We start from the raw sequence: 23500 nt of genomic DNA, 5'->3' as shown, positions 1-23500 counted from the left end.
AAGAAGTGTGTGAGAAAGAGTGTATTTGGATCACTACCACTTACTGTTACAAGTAGAAGTAACAGAACTAGAGAAATATTAAGGCTTTTAGTTTGTTATTTTCAGATCTTGTTCTAAGCAATGTATGACATAACATAAATGAAGGTAGAACTGAATCTGTGTCTTTGGTGTTCAGTTAAGAAAGCAGTGTATGGTTGGATTTTTGTTTAAGTACAGGTACATGGATTGTGTGTCCCACTTGTGTATTTCTTTATCCTAAATTAACCTCACCAGTGGGTCTACAGTACTCTACTTAACAATACTATTTTCATGTCTCTCAGATTTAACTCATCCACTTAGCGATTATCTTGTTCCCTTTATTCTTAACAGAGATAAAACAATCCACAAAATAAAGCTAATGGATCAGTAACAACAGAGCTATAGGCTTCAAAATATGCATGATCTAGATCGAGGACTCCTTAACTACAGCCAATGGGTAAATCTGGCTTATAGTTTCTTTCTGTAAATAGTTTTATTAGAACACAGCACTGCCCATTCATTTATGTGTTGTCTAGGGTTGTTTTGCACAACAGCAGAGTTAAATAATTGCAACAAAGACCTCATAATTTGCAGAGCCTATAATTTTTATTATTTGGCCTTTTAGAGGTGAAGTTTCTCTAAATGAAGATATCGGGGGGCGCATGGCTGGCTCAGTCAGAAGTGTATGTGACTCTTGATCTTGGGGTTGTGAATTTGAGCCCCATGTTGGGTGTAGAAAACACTTAAGTTAAAAAAAATAAATAAATAAAATAAAATAAAATAAAATAAAATAAAATAAAATCAATCAATCAATCAGGTTTTCCATGCCTATGTTCAAATCCAAGTTGGCCTCATCACCTACTAGTTGTAGGATACTGGAGAGTATATTACTCAAACTCTTTGAGACTCTGTTTCCTCATCTCCAAAATGAGAATAATAATAGAATCAATTTCTAGGATGCTGTGAGAATTCAAGGTGATAATCCGTGAGCCTGACACAAAATAAGCACTATATCAGTGTCACGTATTATTAATTAACATTATTCCCCTAAAATCCCTTATTCAAGGATATGTTATAATATCCTCATACCCTTGTCCAGGATACACAGCTCTCACATACTTGCAGGCATTTGGAATGAAGATTTCACCATTGAACTCCGAGAAAACCACATTTCAATAATGTGATTAAAATGAAAACAAATTTAGTTTAATTAAACATTGAGACTGGCAATTGTGCATCAGGCAGAAACACATTTCTAGTAAATGTTTAATAATGTGATTACAGAGTGTACTGCATGCACTGGGATGTGGAAAACAATAGTAAATTTGCATGTGAATTTACCTCTGTCAGCCAAATGATTTTGAGCTCTATACACAATACAAACTGAAGTACCCCTAGGAAACAGATGGAAATATGGGGTAAGAGAAAGAGAGAGGAGTATAGGAACAAACAAAAATCTATATAGAATCCCAGTGTTGACACCTTCTGCACCTGTGACTGCAACAAATGTGATCAGCTCCCAGAACCTTGGCTTATTCTTCTATAAAAGAAAGAGATTAATACTTGTCTTCTGTAACCATTGGGCAGATCACACTAAGTGAAATAAGGTATGAACAATGGCTGCCCGTTCATTCCTTCAGTGTGAATGTTGCAGGTTGTCATGTCACAATTTATGCTTCTGTATGTCTAGGTAGGTAGGGGAGCAGAGTTGGTTAGCATTGTCCTAGAGAACCCTAGGTCACATCCCAAATTCTATCCCATGCTACTCCTATCTGGTCCTCAGGCTCCATCAGGTACTTATGTGTGCCACTGAATCCAGATGTCACCTGCAGTGCCTTCTTATGCTACTTAGAACTGTAGGTACAATATGGTCTAGTGCACAGAAGCATTACATTTGCCTCCCAAGAGATACAGGCTTGAATTCCAGGTATTTGTGTACTAGCTTAAAACCCCAAGAGAGCTAACCTAACAGACCTCCATGTTACCATTCATAAAATGTTGATAAAAATAGTCTCTTCCTCTTAGGGCTACTTTAGAGATTTAATATAAGTTTTAGTGTGATGCCTGGCACTTAATAACTGCATAATAAAATTTAAGTATGAAAATTATCTTGCTTGTGTATATGCCCTTCTCTTTCACTAGGCTATAAGATCCTTGAGGGCAGAGGCTTTGTTTTATTTCCCATCGTCTACCCATCATTTGGCATGGATTCATATGCAAAGTAGGTTTTGAATTAATATTTGTTGAATGGTGGAATGAATAAATGCATAATAAGGAGATCACTCCACTCAAACTCATCCTGTTGATGAGGATGGGGGATTAGCAACATCTCTTCTTAATAAAAGGCAACATCAGTTAGTGAAGAGACTTCTGAAGTGTCACTGCTGCTTGAAAATACAATATAAATTTTCTTCTGGCCCATTATCAACTCATTTCCAACATACAGTTTGATATAACCTTAGCTTTTGGCTTGAACTGTCATTTTCCACTTATATGCCTAAGTCCCCAATTGTTCTTCTGCAGCACCGTATATCAATCATTGGTATGTGGCAAACCCCTCCATCGAGGCACACACAGAGCATCAGGGACTTACTGTAAGGCTATAAAAGTACCATGTGAAAAAGAAAGCATCTCATAAACCAAACTAAGTATCAGTGGGAATCAAATCCAGTCCACATTCACTCCATGAACTGAAGATTAAAAGTGTCCCTTTGTCCTTGACTCATTCTCTCTTTCCTCCTCTGACCCTGCTTTGCTCCTTCTTCAGCCTGTTGGGGTATTGACAGGGATTTTAGAGGAGTGGAAAGTCTTTATCTCTTTGAGATGAGCTGCAATATGATTACAATCGATTGAGTGATTTACAGTTTAGAGTGCCTTTCATTACCCTCTGTGCTTTATAGAATTATAAATGACATACTGTGTGTGAATATATATTATTATTATTGGATATTTATGCACCGCCTTTCTATAAGAAGCTCAATGTTCTTTTTAGACTTTAAATAACTACAGGGACCCTGCAACCTTGTATAAGACTTAAACTGAAGAGACTGAAGTGGGAAATTTTTCTATAAATAAAGCTACACTCTTGGACAGGTCTTAGGGCATTTGATGTCCATCTAACTCTGGGGCAGAGAGAAAACAGTACAGGATAGTTGCATTTTACGGTTAGGATAATGATTCTGAATTTTAATAATTAAGACCCATTTTGTAGACCAGAATTTCTATTTATTATCTAAACTGGAGCTTCTTGGTGACAATAGGAAAAATCAAACACAATTCACTTAGCCTGGTTTTGACATTATGCAATATTTGATGATTGGTTTAATTTGGAAGAATCTGTGTTAATTATAGATGCCTTGCATAGAATGAGATGTCATTAGTACTTTTATGTCACATTAATCTCAAGTGAGCATAATTTAAAAATCACATAAAAGGTGACCACACTGTATTTCTAATCTTGAAAGTGTTTGGTTTCATATGTACATGTACTCATTATTCACAGAAATTAAGAAATCCTTTTCTTTACATATCTAGTTAAATGACCTTAAGGGTCTGGAAGTGACCCTCAATTTTCTCTTTACTTCTCTCACTGAGTTCCTAGACTATAACATATATACCATTTAATGTATGATTAAGTAAATAATTAACATATGGCTTTTAATTTGTTAAATTCCATCTTCCCTTCTAAATCTCAAGGCAGTCTATGAAAGATGAGAAAAGCATGAACCAAGACCCAAGATGTGTACCTCATAAAGTCCTATAGAAGTTTCCAGAAACACTATTCTTTTGATGAACAACTCTCTATATCAAAAGCACTGCCCCATTTACAAATGAATTCTGGATAAATAATGTCTTTAGTCACTATAATTGCTGTCATATTATCTGGTGTAAATCTTCATAATGGTTACAAACTCCTTTGCGTGTTATTTAATTGTATCATAAATAACCTTGAGTCATGTGTTGGTTTAGTGTCTCAGGGACATGTGTCTTGTGTCCATGTGTCATGTGTTTATGAGTTCCTTTTCCCTCTATCCCAAATGTTCCCTTCCATAGGGTGTGTGTGCATGTAAACATATATGTGTATATAAATGTGTTTGCGCTTGTATGTGTATTCTTGTCGTTTTGTGGTGGTTATGTTTAATTTTAGCATTAGCCAAAAGCTCACAGTTTGCCTTGAAACGCTTATCAGCTTCTAAGAGACATTTACAGGGACAGGAAGACTCTAGGTTTGATAGCAGTAATTGTATTTAACTTGTAAGAGACGAGGCTATTTATCTTGTGGCTGGGAATTCACGGAAGAGAAAGGAAGGTTGCCTGATAAAACAAAAATTAAAGAAAAAAAATACTATGCACCCTCTCAAAACTCTCCTATCCCCCAAGCAAGACCATTAAACAGTAAAACAGACTTTCATCTAATAAAGCCCTTCCCATCCATGTAGAGATGGTGCTAGAAGGTAAAAGAGGATTGTGAAAAGAAAGAGGCTGCCAAAGTCCCCAAAGAACTAACCAATGTTGTGGAGCAAAGCAAATGTCATAAATGCCCAGGGAAATGCTAACTTGTAACTTGGCAGAAACTAGAGATTTAACCTGAGAGAAAAATTCTGTGAGCTAGTCAAGTACCTAAAGTCTCTGAACAGCTCCTATTCTAGGAAATGGGCATAAAATTAACAGCGATCTCAAGGGTTGTACCAAGGGTAAATAATATGTTATACCTGAAGTGGGAAGTAGGTAGGAAATGCTCAAAAAGGGTAGCCATCACCATCTGGACAAATTTGGTTGATAGTAGCATCTGCCATTTCTATATCTCTGGGATAACAATCCCATGATTCAAGTGGAGTGATTAACCAGTGATTGTACAATGACGAAATACATTAGGTGAGTTCAGAAGGTAAATGAAGGTAAATGCCCATGAGTTTATTGATGATGTAAATATTTACATTTATATAATAAGTAAAAGGTAATAAGAGAGAGTATATTCTAGTCCTGCACTGTCCAATATAAGCCATCAGCCACTAGCCTCATAGTGCTGGCCAGAGGACTGAATGTAAAAAATGTATTTAAATCCTCAGTGCTTAGGACATAATAATTGCTCAATAAAAATAAATTTTCAGGGTCTCAGTCATATCAGTGGCATTGCAAGTGTGGCTAATGTGGTTAATTAGTGGTTACCATGTTGAACAACCCTGTAGTCAGTCTGAAAGGAGAAAAAACAGTCATTTTTAGCTTTCTCAATAACAGTGATTCTCAAACCTACCTGCATACAGAATGACCATGGGAGCTTTTTAAAACTACTGATGCCTGGACCAGTGTTTTTCAAATTTAACACTCCACACGGATTACCTGAGTATCTTATTATAATGCAAATTCTAATTCAGTGGGTCTGTGGTGAGGCCCAAGATGCCCCATTTTTAACAAGCTGCAAGGTGATGTTGATGCTGCTGATCTAAGGACCACACCCCAGACCAATTAAATTAGATTACCTGAGACTGGGGCCTGAGAACTGGTAGTTTATAATAGTTCCCAGGAGAATCTCATTTGTAGCCCAGTTAAAGAACAGTGCTTCATAAAAAGATAAAAATTAAAAAAAAATCTACTGAAAAGATTTTGAACATTTTTAAAATAGTTTTATTAAAAAAATTATGTTTATTCTTTTTAGAGAGAGAGACAGAATGTGAGTGGGGAAGGGACAGAGAGAGAGACAGAGACAGAGACAGAATCAGAAGCAGGCTCCAGGCTCTGAGCTGTCAGCACATAGCCTGAAGAGGGCCTCCAACTCATGAACTGGGAGATCATGACCTGAGCAGAAGTCTGACGCTCAACCAACTGAGCCATCCAGGCACCCCTAAACATTTTTTGTCACCAAAGACTAACCCCAACAAGTTACAAGTCCCTTATAAGTAGAAACTCACCTGTTTGTGACTCCTAATTCATTCCTGACAACAAGTTGAACTATTTAGCAGTCCAAGGATTCAGGATGCACTGGTTTGAGAGATTAATTGATACTTTTTGTGACCAAATGTTCGAAGAACTTATTTATAAGATGGTTTTTAAAATGTACCTAGCAATGTTCAAACACATTCATTAAGTGAGCTTCTCTCTAGTTGCCATTATATCTGTACAGTCTTGAAAACATGTTCAAATCGGGCTTTCCCTCTTGATTGTATTTACACTTGTCAGTCCCCTTGCAGGATTTCACGATTGGTTTTTATTTTTCCTCCAGTTGAACTGAAAGCAACACTGGTCCTGAATGGATGAATGAGCAAGTAGATGGGGCTTGTTTTAATGCTTGCTTCGAATCTGGCAAGGCCTCAAATGTTTGCAGGCAAAGAGAAAGAAAAGGAATGAAAACCTCCTGGGTAGGAATTAATGAAAACCCAAGACCTGAGAAATTTCAGCATCATGTCAAGAACATAGACTTGTTTTTAACTCTTCAAAATCTCAATAATTGAAGATGAGATGTGGACAAAGAGATCTCTCTTATTGCATGTGTACTGTGTAAGCTATAAAAGGACAATAAGCATTTGAAATAAAATATGTTGGAGACTTTCCATAACTCAGTGCTGTTCAGCCAGGGGTAACTGTGTCCCCCAGAGGACTCCTGGCATTGGAGACATGCTACTGGCCTCTAGTAGGCAAGTTAGGGAGGCTGCTAAACATTCTGCAATACAAAGGACAGCCCCCTGCAACAAAGAATTATCTAGCCGCAAATGTCAAGAGTGCCAAAGTTGAGAAACCCTAACTAACTGAACTGGTCCAGGCAGGGACTTCTACTTGAGAATATTTCTGGTGAAAAAATGAAAAACAAAAAACAAAACAAAACCCTAATAACCTAATGTTGGTATCAATAAAATCATGACTCTAAGAAATAGGAAAATGGGTAGGAAATTTGAATTAGTGCAATCTGAAGATCAGGATAGGAATCTTGGCTTTACTCCTTCAGCTGTGTGAATACTGGGTAAGTTATTTAGCCCCTCACAGCCTCAAATGTAATCTGAATATGGCTATGGTGGTAATAATACCAAACTTGGTCCCTCTCACAGGACAGAGTGATGCTCCAATGTAATAATGCATATGAAGGCACTTTGAGCATCACTAAGCACTATAACAATGTTTTTGCTTTCAATACTTATAAAGACAAGATTCTGTGGAATTTGACATATTCAAATATAAAGAGTTTTCTAATCTGTCCTAGAAGAAGAACCACTTCAACATCCTTTTGAACCTCTTCTACATCTTTCATGTTCTGAGCTGGGTGGTCAGACATTTAAGCTCAGGTCATCAGGGGGCATTTTACTGACTGGAAAAGGGGAATCCAGTCAAGAGCCCTTCCAATGAGTTGCCATGTAATATGAAGAAAAAAAGAAAAGCAATGGATACTCTGGTCTCAGCACCATCTGCAGTGGGAAAAGAGAAAGTCCTATACATCAGAGCTGCTTCTCAGGCTTCAGTTTCCAGGAAGCCTGTCTCTGACCTAAAAGGCCTCTTACTGCATGCACCCTGCTCAGGGTTCTAGTAGCCCCAGTGACATAACCAGCCACCCAGGCATGGCAGAGAGGATCTTTAACAATCCCAGTCAGCTCAGTCTCCCGGGTTGCCTGGAGCTGGGGCTAAAATTAATCCCTCACGCTTAACTCACCTTTCACCTCCCCTCTCTTGTCCCCACTACTGCATTGTGTCAAGACAGTAATCAGAGGCTTTATAAGGAACATTTGTCAGCACCTGGATGCCAGCTCTGGGCTGATTCTTCTTTTATTTCCCTCTCCTGTTCCTTAGCCTTTCTATTTTCAGGTTCAAAGAAAGAAGTTGCTTTTGAGTTCTATCCTGAGAATTAAGTGATATCAGATCCCAATGGCTATAGAACGACTTTCATTTTGGATCCTTCCTGATTCACAAAGAGTCAATACCGCATGCCCTGGACCCAGCTGGTTTCTAAATATTTCACAGTGGGATGTTTCAGTAGAGCCACATAAAATCCTATGAATGTCCATGAGAAGATTTTGGAGTTGACCCATTCATCGTGATACACAGGGACCTGTTGGGCAGGAACACTTCCTGAGAGCAGGCCCTCAAAATGAGATAACTTATGTGAATATGCTGTAGGAGCTCTTCCATATTTCTTTACTGTTTAGACATTAGCAAGAGACAAGTAGCACAACTAAAGTCCTTTTGATGGTTTCTATACTTATCACAGTGAATGAAATAGGATAGCTTGGGAAAAGAATACATCACTTTTGTAGAAATTGTGTCAAGCTTGCCTGACCAGATGTCTTTTGTTCCTGGATGCCCAGATACAGGGCGTATTTTAATCTCACGGTTTAATATAAATTAAACCTTGCCAGATTGCTCTGACGATGCTTTAAATTTAGTTAAGAGGATCCTTTCAGTAGCAGAGGGAGAGAAAGAAGATATCCAAAAATCAAAAGGTGACCACTCCTACGGAATCGAGCGGAACATAAGACTAGAATGTTTCAAAGGTAAAATGTTTCCAGGGTAAAATAAACATTTACCCTTTAAAAAAATCAAAAATAGTTTTGGACTTTCTAACGCCATTTTCCAATCTAGGCAATGAAGTATGATGGTCACTCCTTCAAATACTCAGTCTTCCTTCAACTGCTTCATGGAAGCATATTGTCACTGTTGCCAGGAGGACATCTTGGACTCATTACAAATGAGTCTTTCAGCACAGCTCAAGAAACCTTTTCTTTTCAAAAGGATCTTTGACTCCACATCTTACAATAACCACCTCTGCGTGGTGATTGGTACTGACCTATGTAATAGGACACTTAAAAAAAAAAGAATAAATTTAAGATGACACAAGAAGAGAGATGCTCATTTCTATCCATGCATTTTTCAAAATATTCCCCAATTTTTGTGGGAGCAATAGTGGAAATTGTGCCCAGTTAAGAATGGGAGAATATGGTCTTTCACATTTACTATGTGACTTTAGGAAAGACACAGCATCTCCCTGAGATGGGCACAGTGGGTTGTTTAATAGTCACTGAAGTGATCTGTTTGAGTGAATACATAACAGTCAAAAAAAAAAAATGCTACCCAAATGGTTGATCATTCTCATAGCTAACATTTATTGAGTACTAAGTAACAGAGTATTATGTTGAACATTTTACATGTATTCAACTCAATCTTCATGTTACCCCTGGAAAGTATTACCATAATCCCATTTTACAGACTAGTTAACAGAGGTTGGGAGGTTAAATAACTTGCCCAAGGTTACTGGTAGGAAGCTGGATCCACAAATAGGAAAAATACACACTTAGAGAACCAAACAAAATAGTAAAAAATGAGAATGTGGGGAGAAAGAATGTATTTTTAAAGCATAACGTGACAGAGAAGAAAAATCATATGTGTTAGAAATTCTTACACACTTACTTTATGGTACAGTGTTGTTGCATTTTGAATTACATGTGGGGAGAGGCACTAAATATTTCAGTGCTTATGGCATTTCAAAATCTTACTCCAGCCTGCCTTAGACTAATAGCTGACCAACTCCAGCCACTTGACTCCAAAACCCATACTTATAACAGCCATACTGTATCATGCTCTGTAATAATAATACTTATTATTACTAAATAACAGTTACCAAGGATTACTAGTAACAATTGTTTTCAGTGGTAAGCAACGACATTAAAGAAAGGTTTATTCTGTTTTGAAAACATAGTAAGCAACCCATAATTTGGAACTAAAGATACAAAGAGATAGGCACACAGCAAGGGTCACTGGTTTTCTTACATATCTGTGGTTATGAAATGGCCATTAAAGAGTCTTCAGCAAACTTCTGGGTTCTACACTGGCTCAGGGCAAGTGGTTAATATAAATTTAGAAATCTTTGAAATTCCTAATAGAAACACAACAAATCCTACAGCACTACCACTGGGCCAATGATAACATGCATGGAGAAAGAGCGACGCTTCCATTGAGCAAATGAACAGCTTTTAAGATCTCAGGCTATTTTGATTCCCCTGACCACCCATCCCCCAGAGTTTAACCACAAAACATTTAAAAATCAGGTCTCTTAGTGTCTAGCAAATTTCGATGATGATAAGAATTCATAGTAGCTGCTAATACTTCTGACTCTCTTCAAAGGCTCAAAGATAAATGCATGAGGTCATTTTGTGCTTTAATCTAACAAGTGCTAAGGGTATGACAAGAGACTCCCAGTAAAGGCTGAGCTGGCTATTGTACAGAGACTGACATGGAAGATAAATGGGTCGGTGAGGCTTTTTATTTAAATAACTTGGGAGTCTTGTATGTTGTTTGTAGATGCTCTCATGATTCTTAAAACATAGGAAGACTCTGGCTATGGGATGGGAAACAGTAGCACAATTACTTCTGATTGGTTTTTTAAAGAAAATGAATCCTGAATTGGGCATGAAAACCATCACAGCCCTCAAGTCATTCAAAATTCTTGTGCCACAAATAGGTAAATTTACTCGATGCTATCTCCAATGATAATTATTAGCTCCGAAGCTCTTAAACTTCTGGAAGTGTGTTTTGGGTTTCCTTCCTCTGTGCTCACTCCACTAATTGACAGGATGGCAGTGAGAGAATTATGGGGTAGAGTTTGAAGTGTAGCAGACAGAGTAAAACATAGCATCATGCCCACACTAGTGAAAAATTCAGTATTCTGAGCTATTCTCTTGCATCCAGGTGATGATACAATTGTGGAACAAAGACCCTTCGCCACAGTATTTTCCCTTCTACTCCTGGAACGTTTACGATCAGAATTGAGGGCACTTTTCCTGGGAGAAGTGAGAGATGAGAGGGAAAGCTAATGGATCATTTGAATGATCTCTTTAAAAGAAAGCGACCTTTCCTCCCTTTGCCCTTGATTTGGCCATCTGGCTCTGGGAGTTCGTTGGCAAATGCTCCTTGACCATAAAATTTAAACAGATGATTAACCCCTCTCCCTCCCACACCAGTTTGCTTGCTGTTAAAATGCCTGCTAGGACCACTCTCTGAATTATCAAGGAAGGTTTAGTGTAAATGAAAGAAAAAATTGGCCAAGTCAACCAGATGAATGAAACTCCACTCTTAGTTTTTCTCTTATTATTACCCTGACTTGATGGTCATCATTCTAAGTTTAGTAAACTTCATTTTACAGTGTTTATGAAACCTCTGACCATCTGTATCTTCAACTTCATCTGACTAAATGTCACCACAGAGTCCAGATCTCAAACTGATTATTCTGTGATTATCAACAATAGCTCCTGATAGAGAAGGCACCCCTTTCCTCCATTGGTCATCATTCGCAATGCCCTGGAAAACCTACAGTAATCATCTTTAGTATGAGCCAGTCAGGCAGTATTCCTCAGGTTAACATACAGTGTTCAGTGCACAGTTAGTAAGTCTCCAGAAGCTCCCTACACTGAACCAAGCCCTACAGGAATACCTTATCTTCTCATACAAAAACAAACAAACGCACACACATGAATGTGTGCTTAATATCCAGTGTTTCATGATTTGGTGACAGTTATGAGAAATCAACACTTAGAGTAAGAATGGGAGAGCAAAAGATGGTATGTGGTCATTGACAGTAAAGCATGTACCTGTGGGATAATGCTCATTCACTGGCCAGTTGTCCACCTGAAGTGTGGCATTGCCGCCGTTCCTGGTGAAGCGCACCACGTGGTATTTACCATCATTTACAGGGGTTCTCTCCTCTTTGATGGAGATGTCAACTGTGCCAATATTGAAGACAACTCCAATTTTCCCCTGTTCCTGTGATAAAGAAACACAAAAGGCATAGTTATCACCAACCATAAGGTTTTCTCCCTTTAAAGTTGATCTTCCAACTAACAATAAATCTGTAGGTACCCAGAGGGAGCTGTCAGCATGAAGTTAACAATAGTATCCCACATTTCTCCATGGGCTTTCATCCTGAACATAAAAACCAATGGTATAAAGCCACCCAAATTGCTCTCACAGGCTGCACTGTACAGGTTACATCATTTGATTGCTCTCAACAGATATCAAAGCTGGAACCAGAGAACTACCTAACAACTGTGTAGTGACACTGCAAAGTTGATTTCTGTGAGATGAATGAAACCTATTTTCTAAGAGAGGTAATTAGACACTGGACTCTAGATCGCCTCAGTTTAGATTAAGGATTAGGGAGGAAATATAAGCATGCTTGTGCATCGTGGGAGGGGATCAAGCCCAAGGGAAAGTGTGCATTGAATGGTTAGAAAGCAATGGCAGAAGGGTTAGCATTATAGGTCAGCACCTGATGATACTTTTTTTTAGGTCTAAAACACATAGAACATGTACCCTCAGTAGAGGCCAGTGAAACTGAGCTTGACTTTTCAGGGTCAGGCGACTGCCACTCTTTCCACACTTGCAACCCTAATCCTAAGGTTCATCCAAAGAAGGGTGTCATCTTCAGTGCTATAGTTTTATGCTACATAGCAGAAGAGAACCTCAATGGCCCCCCAAAAAGACTTCTGGTGGGGGGGAACACAATGAATTCCAGAAGAGTGACACTATGGCAATGAACGTGAGGATTATGGTGAAGGTGGAGGAGGCGAACATAAACAATGCGAATAAAACTCCTGCTCTTTCTTCTCCTCCAGTAATTTATTACAACTAAGGGTTGGGATTGGAATTCACAATGAGACACAAAATGGAAGTAACCCTACTGATCACATATTTCAACCGTGTAGAAGGGTATCGTAGCATGTGGGATGTCAGGACGGATGGGCAAGGAGAGAGGGAGACACCTTTTTCCACTTCTCTAGTTGTCTGACCTACTAGCTAAGCAATGGGTTGGACATTCAAGGATAAGAAAATTTAGTGGTAACCCTGCCCATCGTATTTGTTCACATATTGTATTGTATTTGTTCACATAGTCTTCATTATTCTCTATTTCCTTATTCAAGAATTAAAAGGAGAATAAAAAGGAGGAGGTGGAAGAGGAGAGGGGGGAGGAGGAGGATCAGGAAGAAGAGAAGGAGGGGACAAAGGATGAGAAAAAGATATGGGGGTGGGGGGAAGTCCAGAATCCACATAAACAAGATGTAGGAAAGATTTCACAGAATCTCAGATTTGGTAATTGGGTTCATTCATTAATTCATTACATAAATACAGTATTTATTAAGCACTTGGTATGCTTAAAGTCAATAAATTAAGACTTCTGCTGAGATTTTAGGCACTGGTTTCCATATAGTTTGGTACACTTCACTTATTTTTTCAAAAGACAGGCTTTCTTCATCTTGCCAATTTTCCTTTAGTATGTGAACACATCTTATTCCTGATAAAAGAATCAACAGGTACCCAGCAGTCTTTTTTAAAATAAACTTTTTTAAATGTTTATTTATTTTTGAGAGGAAGGGAGGGGCAGAAAGAGAGGGAGACACAGAATTTGAGGCAGGCTCCATGCTCTGTGGTGTCAGTACAGAGCCTGATGCGGGGCTCAAAATCACCAACTGTGAGATGATGACCTGAGTTGAAGTCAGACACTTAACTGACTGAGCCACCCAGGTGCCCTCCAGGAGTCTTGATTTTAGAAAGTAGGAGCCTAAGCTAAGAAAGGCTGCTTTCAGCATGCAGGGATGCTGTGATACAGGGCGGACATCATTATTTCTTTTGTGCCCTGATAGCACAACTTGCAGTGTAAAATGATGTCTGCAATTCCCATGTTCTGTACTCTGAGAAACGGTGCCTCCTCAAATGGGGACTAAATGCACTCATGAGTTCACAAATCCCTGTTTATTGTGACACTATGTTCTCTGGGTTTTTTTTTTTTTTTCTACTTCTGCATCTCCAGTACTAAATAAAGTACCTAGCATTACAATGGATAAATGAAACTGATGATAAGGTTTTCTTTTTGCATCTTCCATGCCCATAATTAATAATGTTATGATCCACTTTATTCTTTCTCCTTAATTCTCTAGGAATTCTGAAAAGATAATATGATTTTTCTGCATTCCCCTAAAGCGTTGGCCTTCATTTCTAAGGGGGTTTGTGTGTGTTAGAACCTACTCATCCTTATACCTAAATAAGCAGGGCTATAGTAACCTCAGTCATAACCTGTTTAGCAGAATGAGAGAACTGGAGGAGTTAAGAAACCATGACTGCAGACACCATTACTCCTCTGCCCACCCCACAAATGTGGGCTGTTTATTGCACCACGGTTCTTCAATGAGAAACCACTATATAAATCCTGGATACATGGAAAGGACTGCTGGTGATTCAATTCACCTCTGAGTCACTAATTAATCACGGATGGAGAACAGTTTTAGGCAGAGAGAGGAGACCTTTAAACCAGCATTCTGCTGCTTTTCAGCAACAACAGTGGCAAAGTACAGTTCTGGCTGAGTGAGTTGGCTGATCAGCGAGATATATTCTTGGGCAGATTTTCTGCAAGATCCATAATAGATTCAGGGGAAGAAAAGATTTAATCTCTGCCAGAATAAATATTTGGTCCTTATCTGAGGCGCCACACATTTGCCACTGCAATCACTGCTTCGGAGAGATCGTCTTAATCCTGCTAGCTCTACTGCCAATGTCAATGGAGACCCTTATACCCAGATGTTTCATTGTGTTTCCCCACGGTGGTAAATGTGGCTGTGCTAGACCTCAGATGTGGTCTCTTACTTGCAGTAATAAGATTTCATTACTGCAACCTCCTTGTCATTTGTCATGGGACCACAGTGGCTTTATAATCTGTGGCTAACTGCTTTGTCTCAGTTCATTATAAGTCTTGTGGCAAGTGCCCATACAGTTGCCGATGGTTGAATCCATCACGCTCAGCTGCCATGAAGATAAACTCTGCTGGCTCATGTGTCCAGAGAACATTTGAGGGATAAAATCATTGGCTTTGGAAAAAGCCCTGACTGATCTTTGGGCAAGTTACTTAATTTTTCTGAACCCGTTTCTTAATAATGTATTACGGGGACAGGAAACCAGTTTTCCAGGCTTCCTAGGACTGTTATAAGGCTAAAATGATATGATTATAATCATTAATATACCACTTTATAAGAAGGAAAATATCATTCAAATATAAGGGATAAATGAGATCATGAGAAGGAAAAAAATCTAAACATTTGACCACATGCAACACCCTGTGAGCACCAGAGAAATTAACTGGTTCAATAGGATAAACATTGTTTTAGCATAGCATGGTTCAAATAATACCTCTCTCTGGTTCTGAAAGCTATATGACCTTGGGCAGGTTATTTAACTTCTAATTTCCCTGCTCTAAAGGGATCTGTGGAGGAAGGGAACAGCGAATTGCTACCTTTGAAGCTTTTTGTGAGGATTTTAGGAGAACACACGTGGGAAATGCTAGCACGTGGCTGTGCATACTTTGAGACTTCAATAAATGTCAGTCATCTTGTCCCTTTCTTTCCCCTCATTAGTATAGTTGAAAGTGGTGGCACGAGCTAAGGACTGGCTAGTTTGGCAAGAGTGTCATCAGAAATATTATCAAAATAAATGTAAATTTTAGCAAACAGAACATCAAAAAAATAAAATTTGCACCATTGTTTTCCTGTCACAATTTGGTAGTTGCTCTCTCTTCACATTCCTTGGTGCCTTTTATGAGCCCTTTCAAGACAAGCAAAGTGTAGCTACAAAACAGCATGACTATAAATTTTAATAACTCCACGCCCATCACCACTAAAGTTGCTACCAAAGGCAATCAGTTCAATGTATGTTTTTCCTTGATATTAAAAACACAGACAAGTGGTAAATCAAAAGACATTACCAAAGAATCCTCAAGTGCGATAAAAAAAAAAGTCTATTAAAGAAAAAAAAAACACAAAACCAAGACTGAACAGCACAAGAAAACAGCTGTCTTTAAATAGCCAGTAAGTCATTCTTCATCAATAATGACTGTTTACGAGCCCACCTGGTTCCTCAAATTAGTCTGGCTCCAGCTTTCTAACCTTCCATCAGCCACATTATAGTTATTGCTGTGAAGGTGACCCATAAGATACTACCAACACCAAGGTCATATTTTAGAAGCCGAGATGCACAGGGGCAAGACAAATCCTCAGGAATAAAGACCTCCCTGAAGGCAGTCTCTTCATTCATTCCAGAGTGCCCCCAGGGAAGGCAGAATGCACCATCACTATTTTAGAAAATTGCAGCTGACAGAAACAGAACTGGAACTCTCAAATGTATGCCCAACAGATGTGCAAAGGAAGTTCTGAATATCTTGACTTCTAGGCTTCCTACAGAATCTGTGAGTTCAGGGCTAGGCAATAATACAGGAAGAACAACAGGTATGTGATCCTTCTTGGGGCCAGACACTGCCAGGTCAGGTCTGGCACACGCATTCCAAAGTCTGGGTCACTGTAAATAAATCAGTGGCAGTGTTTATTACATTCTTCTAGTTTCTCACATTATGGGCTCATAGTAAGAGAGAATTTCTAGTTCCCCTTGGGATATGGAGGGCCAAGAGACCAGTGTTGACTAATAAATTAGGTGTCACTTCCAAGCCACCCATTAAACTGCTGGTGTGAGACCCACCAGAGCTCTCCCATAGTTCTCAACCACTGCATCCGGCAAATTCCTGGCCGTGGCCTCTTTTTCAGCCTGCGCCATTGAGTGAGGATGGCAACAAGCCAACTTGCAATGGACATGGAAAACGAGAAACAAAGCTTGACTGCTTTATGCCACCAAATATTGAATCTGCTTGTTACTGTAGGATCATCCAAACTACTTCAAAGAACAGAGTAGGTGCTTGGCAAGTAGTTTTTAATAGAATAATTTTTGAATTCTCACAATTACCCTCCAGATTTTTTAGGTGAAAAAGATGACGATTCAGAGAATAGGGGATTCACACAACCAGTAGGAGATACATTTAAGATTTGAATTCAGGTCTGACTTTAAAACCCATGTATTTTCTACCATGTTATGTTTCAGGCACATGTATTACATGTTGCAATTGAGTTATTTATATAATAAGACAGTGTATACATTACATATCATAACTTTATGTTTGCTTAACCTATCTAACCCGTATACCTAACCTAACTATGGGTATTGCAAATATAGGGACACTAACAGGTGCTCGGTAAATGTTAAGTTAATGGATAAGTGAATGAATGAATAATGAAGTAGAATGTGTGGCTTTGGTAGAAAAAAAAAATTGTGCTGATAAGTTTTTATAACTTGGGAGGCTAAATAGGTTTGAATAGTATATGATAATGAAAAGAGTTGGTCATCCATATTCACATTTTTTTTGCAATAAATCTTAATCAAAACATATAGTCTCACTGTGCTTTATATAAGCGATCAATAAAAAACAAAAAGATAAGGTATGGTTTTGACTCATCAGATAATTTTGGCTGAGGGAGAATTTTACTGAAGTTCTCTAGGATAAAACACCCTTGTGTTTAGGAGAACACAGTATGGACTCTTTTCATAGCTAATCACTATCTTCCAGTGAAGATCATCAGGCCATTCTTTCAATGTTACAGTGTCCAGGTTCTAGACCCAAGAGAATTGTCAGCTAATAAATAGGGAGTGTGTACTTCCTGTGTGCAGAGCCATGTACTATTGAAGGATTCAAGAGAAGTAAGAGACCAGGTCTCTCCCTCAAGAAGTCTAAGCCCATCAGGAATTACCCAAGCTGACAAGACTCCAGCTGTGGAGCTTGGAGATGGTTTGGACTTTCACTATCATCCCAGTCCCCTTGCCTTGAGGTACTTGGGTGAGGTGGCTGTGACAGTAAGGGGAAGGGAGAAGAAAAAAGTCTGCTCTGGTTTTCAGAATACTTTGTATTTAGAATCAGAAGACCTGAGCCCATTCAGGCTCCACATCTTGTTGTCCAGGTCATCTTGAGCGGGTCATTCAACTCTCTGTACAAAAGAAATGAGAACAACAATACAAGACACAACAATAACACCTGTGTTAAATGGAATTTAAGAGAAATGAATAAAATATTGTCAAATTCTCAAGTGTTCTTCAAAGGATGGTATAAAAATGAGGTCAATGGTGGGGAGTGAAGATGGTGGGGATAACTGGGTGACAGAGAAATAGTATGACAGATGATGAATGAGTTAGAGGCTTTTGCACACACCCTACAGGATACCACTCTATTTAAAATGCCTGTTTCCCACTCAAGATCATCAACTCCACAATCTGTACTGACTGTTCCTAGAAAATTTATGTTACATGGCTTGGAAACAAATTCTATTTTCCTAAATCTGCACAGGTCTCAATGACCTTTGCACCCACCCAGCAAAACTGCATCCACCTTTCCACCTGCAGCTGTGCTTCTACTGTTGTTGCAACTGATGTCTGGTTGTGCTAGGTCAATCAATTAAAGTGGATTAGATCCACAGACTGAATTACTAACAGAGGGCCAAGAGAGATAAGACTGATAAATAGCTCAAGACAGCTCCATCTCTAACTCCAAGCAAAGAGAGGAAAAAAAAAAAAAAAAAAAAATAAGAGCAAGCACGGATGACAGCTCAGGACAACAGGAACTCTGACCTGAATGGGGGCAGTCAAGGAAGGACAAGACAGCCAGTGCAAGTAAATAAGATGCAAGTCAGAGCCACAGCTCTAACGTCACTGGTCGCAAATGGCATCCTGAGTCACCATGTCCTTCAAATCTACTCTGAATGCTCACTTCTAATCCACAGACCTAATGTCATCCTACCTTGTTTGGTAGTTAAGTCTGACCACAAAGCAAAAAATTAAAGTTCATTTCAGTAGAAGCCCCAGTGCTGCACCTGGACCAGAAACAGTCTTCTGACAGGATTCAGGCAACAGCTGGCAGGGTAGTGATGACTACAACCCAGTACAGGTTGAATATCTCCTATAAGTGCCTTGCCTTATCCCCAAATCTGTACCGCAGATGTGAAGAACTACCCAAAGGCTTTAATTTTTTTTTAAGTTTATTCATTTTTGAGAGAGAGAGAGCATGAGCAGGGGAGGGGCAGAGACAGAGGTAGACACAGAATCCGAAGCAGGCTCCAGGCTCTGAGCTCTGAGCTCTCAGCACAGAGCCTGACGAGGGGCTCGAACTCACGAACCGAGAGATCATGACCTAATAAGCTGAAATCGGACGCTCAACCGACTGAGTCACCCAGGTGCCCCCAATGGCTTTAATAAAGAGATCCTAGGTTTTGTGCTCACAGTAACAACCTATAATCCTCAAAATAAAGAAAAAAAAAAAACACATTTCAAATCACCTAGAACATCTTACATCTTACTTATATACTTATAAAGTGTGATCCTGGGACCAGCAAGCATCAGCATCACCTGGGAACTTGTTAGAAATACAAATTCTTGGGGCGCCTGGGTGGCTCAGTCGGTTGAGCGGCCGACTTTGGCTCGGGTCATGATCTCGCGGTCAGTGAGTTCAAGCCCCGCATCGGGCTCTGTGCTGACAGCTCAGAGCCTGGACCCTGTTTCAGATTCTGTGTCTCCCTCTCTCTGACCCTCCCCCGTTCATGCTCTGTCTCTCTCTGTCTCAAAAATAAATGAACGTTAAAAAAATTAAAAAAAAAAAAAAAAGAAATACAAATTCTTGGATCTAACGCCAGACCCTCTGAATCAGAAACCCTGAGGTGGGGCCCAGCAATGTGTATTATCACAAGCTCTCCAGGTAATTCAGATACTTGCTGAAGTCTGGGAACCACTTCCTTATGTCTTGGTTCCACTAGGCCAGTGGATTCAACAGATTTTGTGCCCAGGGACACTGGGCAATGTCTGAAGACATTTTTGGTGGTCACATCTGAGAATGGGAGGTGCGACTGGCATCTAGTGGATATAGGCCAGGAATGCTAATAAATATCCAACAATACCCAAGAAAGAATTATCTGGCCTCTAATATCAAAGTGTCACCATTGAGAAACTGCACTAGGGAGGACAAAACTTCACACAAGAAACATCTATCTATAAAGCATGTGTGGCATCACAGAAACTATTCTACAAACATTTTTATATATAGGTCTACTTTATTCCTCACAATGCTCCTTCTTTGAGGTATATATGCATATATACATACACACAATGCTTTCTCTCTCTCTCTCTCTCTCTCTCTCTCTCTCTCTCTCTCTCACACACACACACACACACACACACACACACACACTGCACGTGTATATAAGTGCATGCTTGTGTGTACACACATGAGAATTCTCACATATTTCGTCCAAAATCGTGATTTAGCCCTCAAAGCACAGGGTGAGCTTTGAGCATCTTTGAATACTTGGACTCTCTCCCTACTCCTTGTTGTACTCAAATGTCCATTTTACAAGTGTAAAATTGGAACTGCAAGCTCACATGACCACAGAGTGGCAGGTCTGGAATACATGCCCTGTGTTATTTTCCCTGTCTGGTCTTGGTAACCACCTTCTCTTTTAACTAGCCCCTAACAAAGTGTCCCAGTATATCTCCCAGCACAACAACATTAGCTGAAAGTTCCAATTCCAATTTCGTCCCTTGACTCTTCATTCCAGACTAGGTAATTTTAGTCAGTTTCCACAAAGATGGATGATCATTTTTGAGTGGACTGCCAAGGAGAAACTCCTCTCCCCAAACTAGATATTCCAGCCCAACGATGAGCAGCAGCTCCTCTACAGAAAACAGACAAATAAGCAGCCAGTAGTAACCTTTCAAGACCTACTCTGTGGCTGTAAGGAAACCTTTTGTGATTCTCCAAAGTGTTTTATTATTTATTTGTCTTTTAAGTGACAGACTGAGTTAACATTATAGCTTCAAGGCGAATGGACCTATGTGAATAGTAAACATCAACAAAAATTTCTGGTTCAATAAGTAAGGCATCCTCAGTCACTTGCGTTGATGAGTTCCTACTCTAAATCCTACCCCATTTTCTAGATGGGGGAAAAATGTATGCATGTTTCAGAACTGAGAGATTTCATATTCTGGATTATCAGAAAATACAATACAGATTATTGCATGTTTTAATGATGCCTTTGGAGAATGGGCATGCAAAAGTTACAGGAGACAGATTGGGCTGAAAGAGAGATCAACAAATAGTGGGCCAGATCTGGCTGTTGCCTGTTTATGTAAACAAAGTTGTATTGGCAGATAGCTGTGTTCATTCACTTACAAAATGTCTGTGGCTGTTTTTGCACTACAACAGCAGGGTTGAATAGTTGCAACAGAGATCTTGTGGCCCAGAAGCGTAAAATATTTAGTCCCTGGCCCTTTATAGGAAAAGTTTGTTGACCCCTATTATCGAAGCTTGCACAATTTAAGGGTAGCCATGTTTTTTGTTCTGTTTTGTTTTCAGTTTTTGATCTATAGTTTATATTTCCATGGTCAGAATAACATAAATATCAGTGGGAGCGTCAAATGGGGAGCCTGTACCTGTTCATTCAACTATTACCTGGAATATAGAACAGATTTCTAATAAGACAACATACATAAAAAATTCACCCGATGTATGTATGAACTAATCTATCTCGGATCCATTAAGGGTGGTTTAGATACTAAAATCAATTCAACAGAGCACTGTTTGAAGGTAGGCAGCCAAGGATACAGAGAAATAAATTAGAGGCTTCTGGCAAAAGATGATGGTAGCTAGAAATAGTCTGGTAATGGAAGAGATGGAGCGAAGTTGTAAAGTTATTAAAATTATAATGATATGACATTTCTTTCTGAAAATTTATCTAGTTCTGTGGAGTGATCATGTACATGCTAAAGTATTGGGATTCTGAAAGCCAGCACACATCACTCTGATGCCGGGACTTCAGTTTATTACATTAGTTGGAATGGGAGAAGAGAAAAGCATTGCTACCCAATGAGTATGTCTCCGTCTCCAGGGCTCCAATGCATCTGCAAGAGACTTGAGTCCCTTGAATGATAAATGGTGATTAACTGAACTCTCTTGGTCTACCTGCAAGGAGAATCTACCGTGTCATCATCTATGGATGAACACACTGAAATAGGGGCTCATTTTTCCTTTCCTGGTTATCGTAAACAAAATGGCAAGCACACTCTAATATATCAGCAGCGCCTGTCTGCACACAGGGACGATGGTGTGTGTGTGTCCTGGAGATAGTGTTGCAGCTAGGTATTTCATCCAGGTGATACTTTACGGTCCTCCTCTTTGTCAACTATCACCACTGTAACATTCCTTCTGGGATCATATCAGCATTTCTAATTCAAAACGTTGATTCTGACCTATCCCCAACCACCTTAATGAAAGCAACAGAGGGAAGAAAAAAAAATGAGATTTAAACAGCTACAACACATCAGGAGAAAGCGGGCCTGCTGGCTTCCATGCCAGCGTCAAAGCCACTGCAGGGGAAGTAATCCGGACAAAGGAGCAGAAGTATATAAAGAAGACACTTTTCCTGGGTCCTGGGTGAGACTGGTAAAGGTGACCCCAAACAGGAGACTTGAAAGCATGCCACAGGGAGCTGACTCATGGCTTTGGAAAAGTGTCCAACATATCAACAATTGAGAGTTCTTTTCAAAGCTGCATGCTCTTCTGATAGAATAATTAGGAAACACAACTCTTTATTTTAATTTACTTGAATTTAGTATTCCTACCAAACTGTAAATTGAGTTACGTTACAGCCAAATGGGGAACATACCCCTAAGAAACTAGGGAGTCATCACTCCCCTATCGTATGGCAGGCATTGGGAGCCATCTGGGAGCCAGCAGCCACAGCTTTAGATACACAAATTACCCACTGAGTTCACAATAAATCAATACACAATATAAAGAAGTGTTTATATTATCGCGTTTAAAGGGCACAAGCATTCTTTCTCTCTCTTCTTTATGGATGCACTACAAATTTATTCATTTACATAAAGATGTCACATGATTTTATCCAAATGGTTAAGGAACACAGTGCTAGAGAAATAGAGTTGTGTGTCTACTTATGCCCATGTAAGTGTGTGCATGTGTTTGAATGAGACCTTAAAACTTAACATATCCAAAAGCTGGTTTCTTGGGGCACCTGGGTGGCTCAGTCAATTGAGCATCCAACTTTGGCTTAGGTCATATCTCAGAGTTCGTGAGTTCAAGCCCTGCATTGGGCTTGCTGCTTCGGCTCAGGTCATGATCTCACAGTTTGTGAGTTCGAGCCCTGCACTGGCCTCGCTACAGTCAGCGCAGAGCCTGCTTTGGATCCTCCATCTGCCACCCCGCCCCTCTCTCCAGCCCTCCCTTGCTCACGCTTTCTCTCAAAAATAAACACACATTAAAAAAAGAAAAGAGCAAAAGCTGGTTTCTCTGACCCTCTCTTTTGCTTATTAAGCGGTGATAGCTCAGGAGAATCCAGGTCCCTTTGTATCCATCAAACAGCATCTATAGCCAAGTTCTAATACAGCCTATCATAGACCAGACTCAGAGCAAACTGTGTATTTCAGAATAAATTAAACATGAGGAAGATTTTAGAGTCAACATGACCTCTAGGCAATGGAACTGGTTGGTCATTAGGGATCATTAATCCAGTAATGATTCAAAGACAGGACAGCTCCTCTAGGCCTGGTTTAGCCCAAAATTGTATGGGGTACCCTTTCCCATACA

The 23500-nt window shown here is 39.5% G+C and overlaps 1 protein-coding gene across 9 annotated transcripts in view; it reads right to left on the bottom strand.

The window, feature by feature from the left end:
- NRXN3 (neurexin 3) overlaps window positions 1-23500 on the bottom strand; it is a 1570788-nt gene that overhangs the window by 176299 nt on the left and 1370989 nt on the right. For all 9 annotated transcript variants that reach the window (XM_042990246.1, XM_042990247.1, XM_042990244.1 and 6 more), the window contains one exon: window positions 11583-11754. In XM_042990246.1, coding sequence (XP_042846180.1) covers window positions 11583-11754 — 172 coding nt within the window. The remainder of the gene's footprint in view (window positions 1-11582; window positions 11755-23500) is intronic.

Source organism: Panthera tigris, chromosome B3 (genome assembly GCF_018350195.1).
Source record: "Panthera tigris isolate Pti1 chromosome B3, P.tigris_Pti1_mat1.1, whole genome shotgun sequence".
Lineage (NCBI taxonomy): Eukaryota > Metazoa > Chordata > Mammalia > Carnivora > Felidae > Panthera > Panthera tigris.
This window is presented reverse-complemented; position numbering and strand designations above follow the sequence as displayed.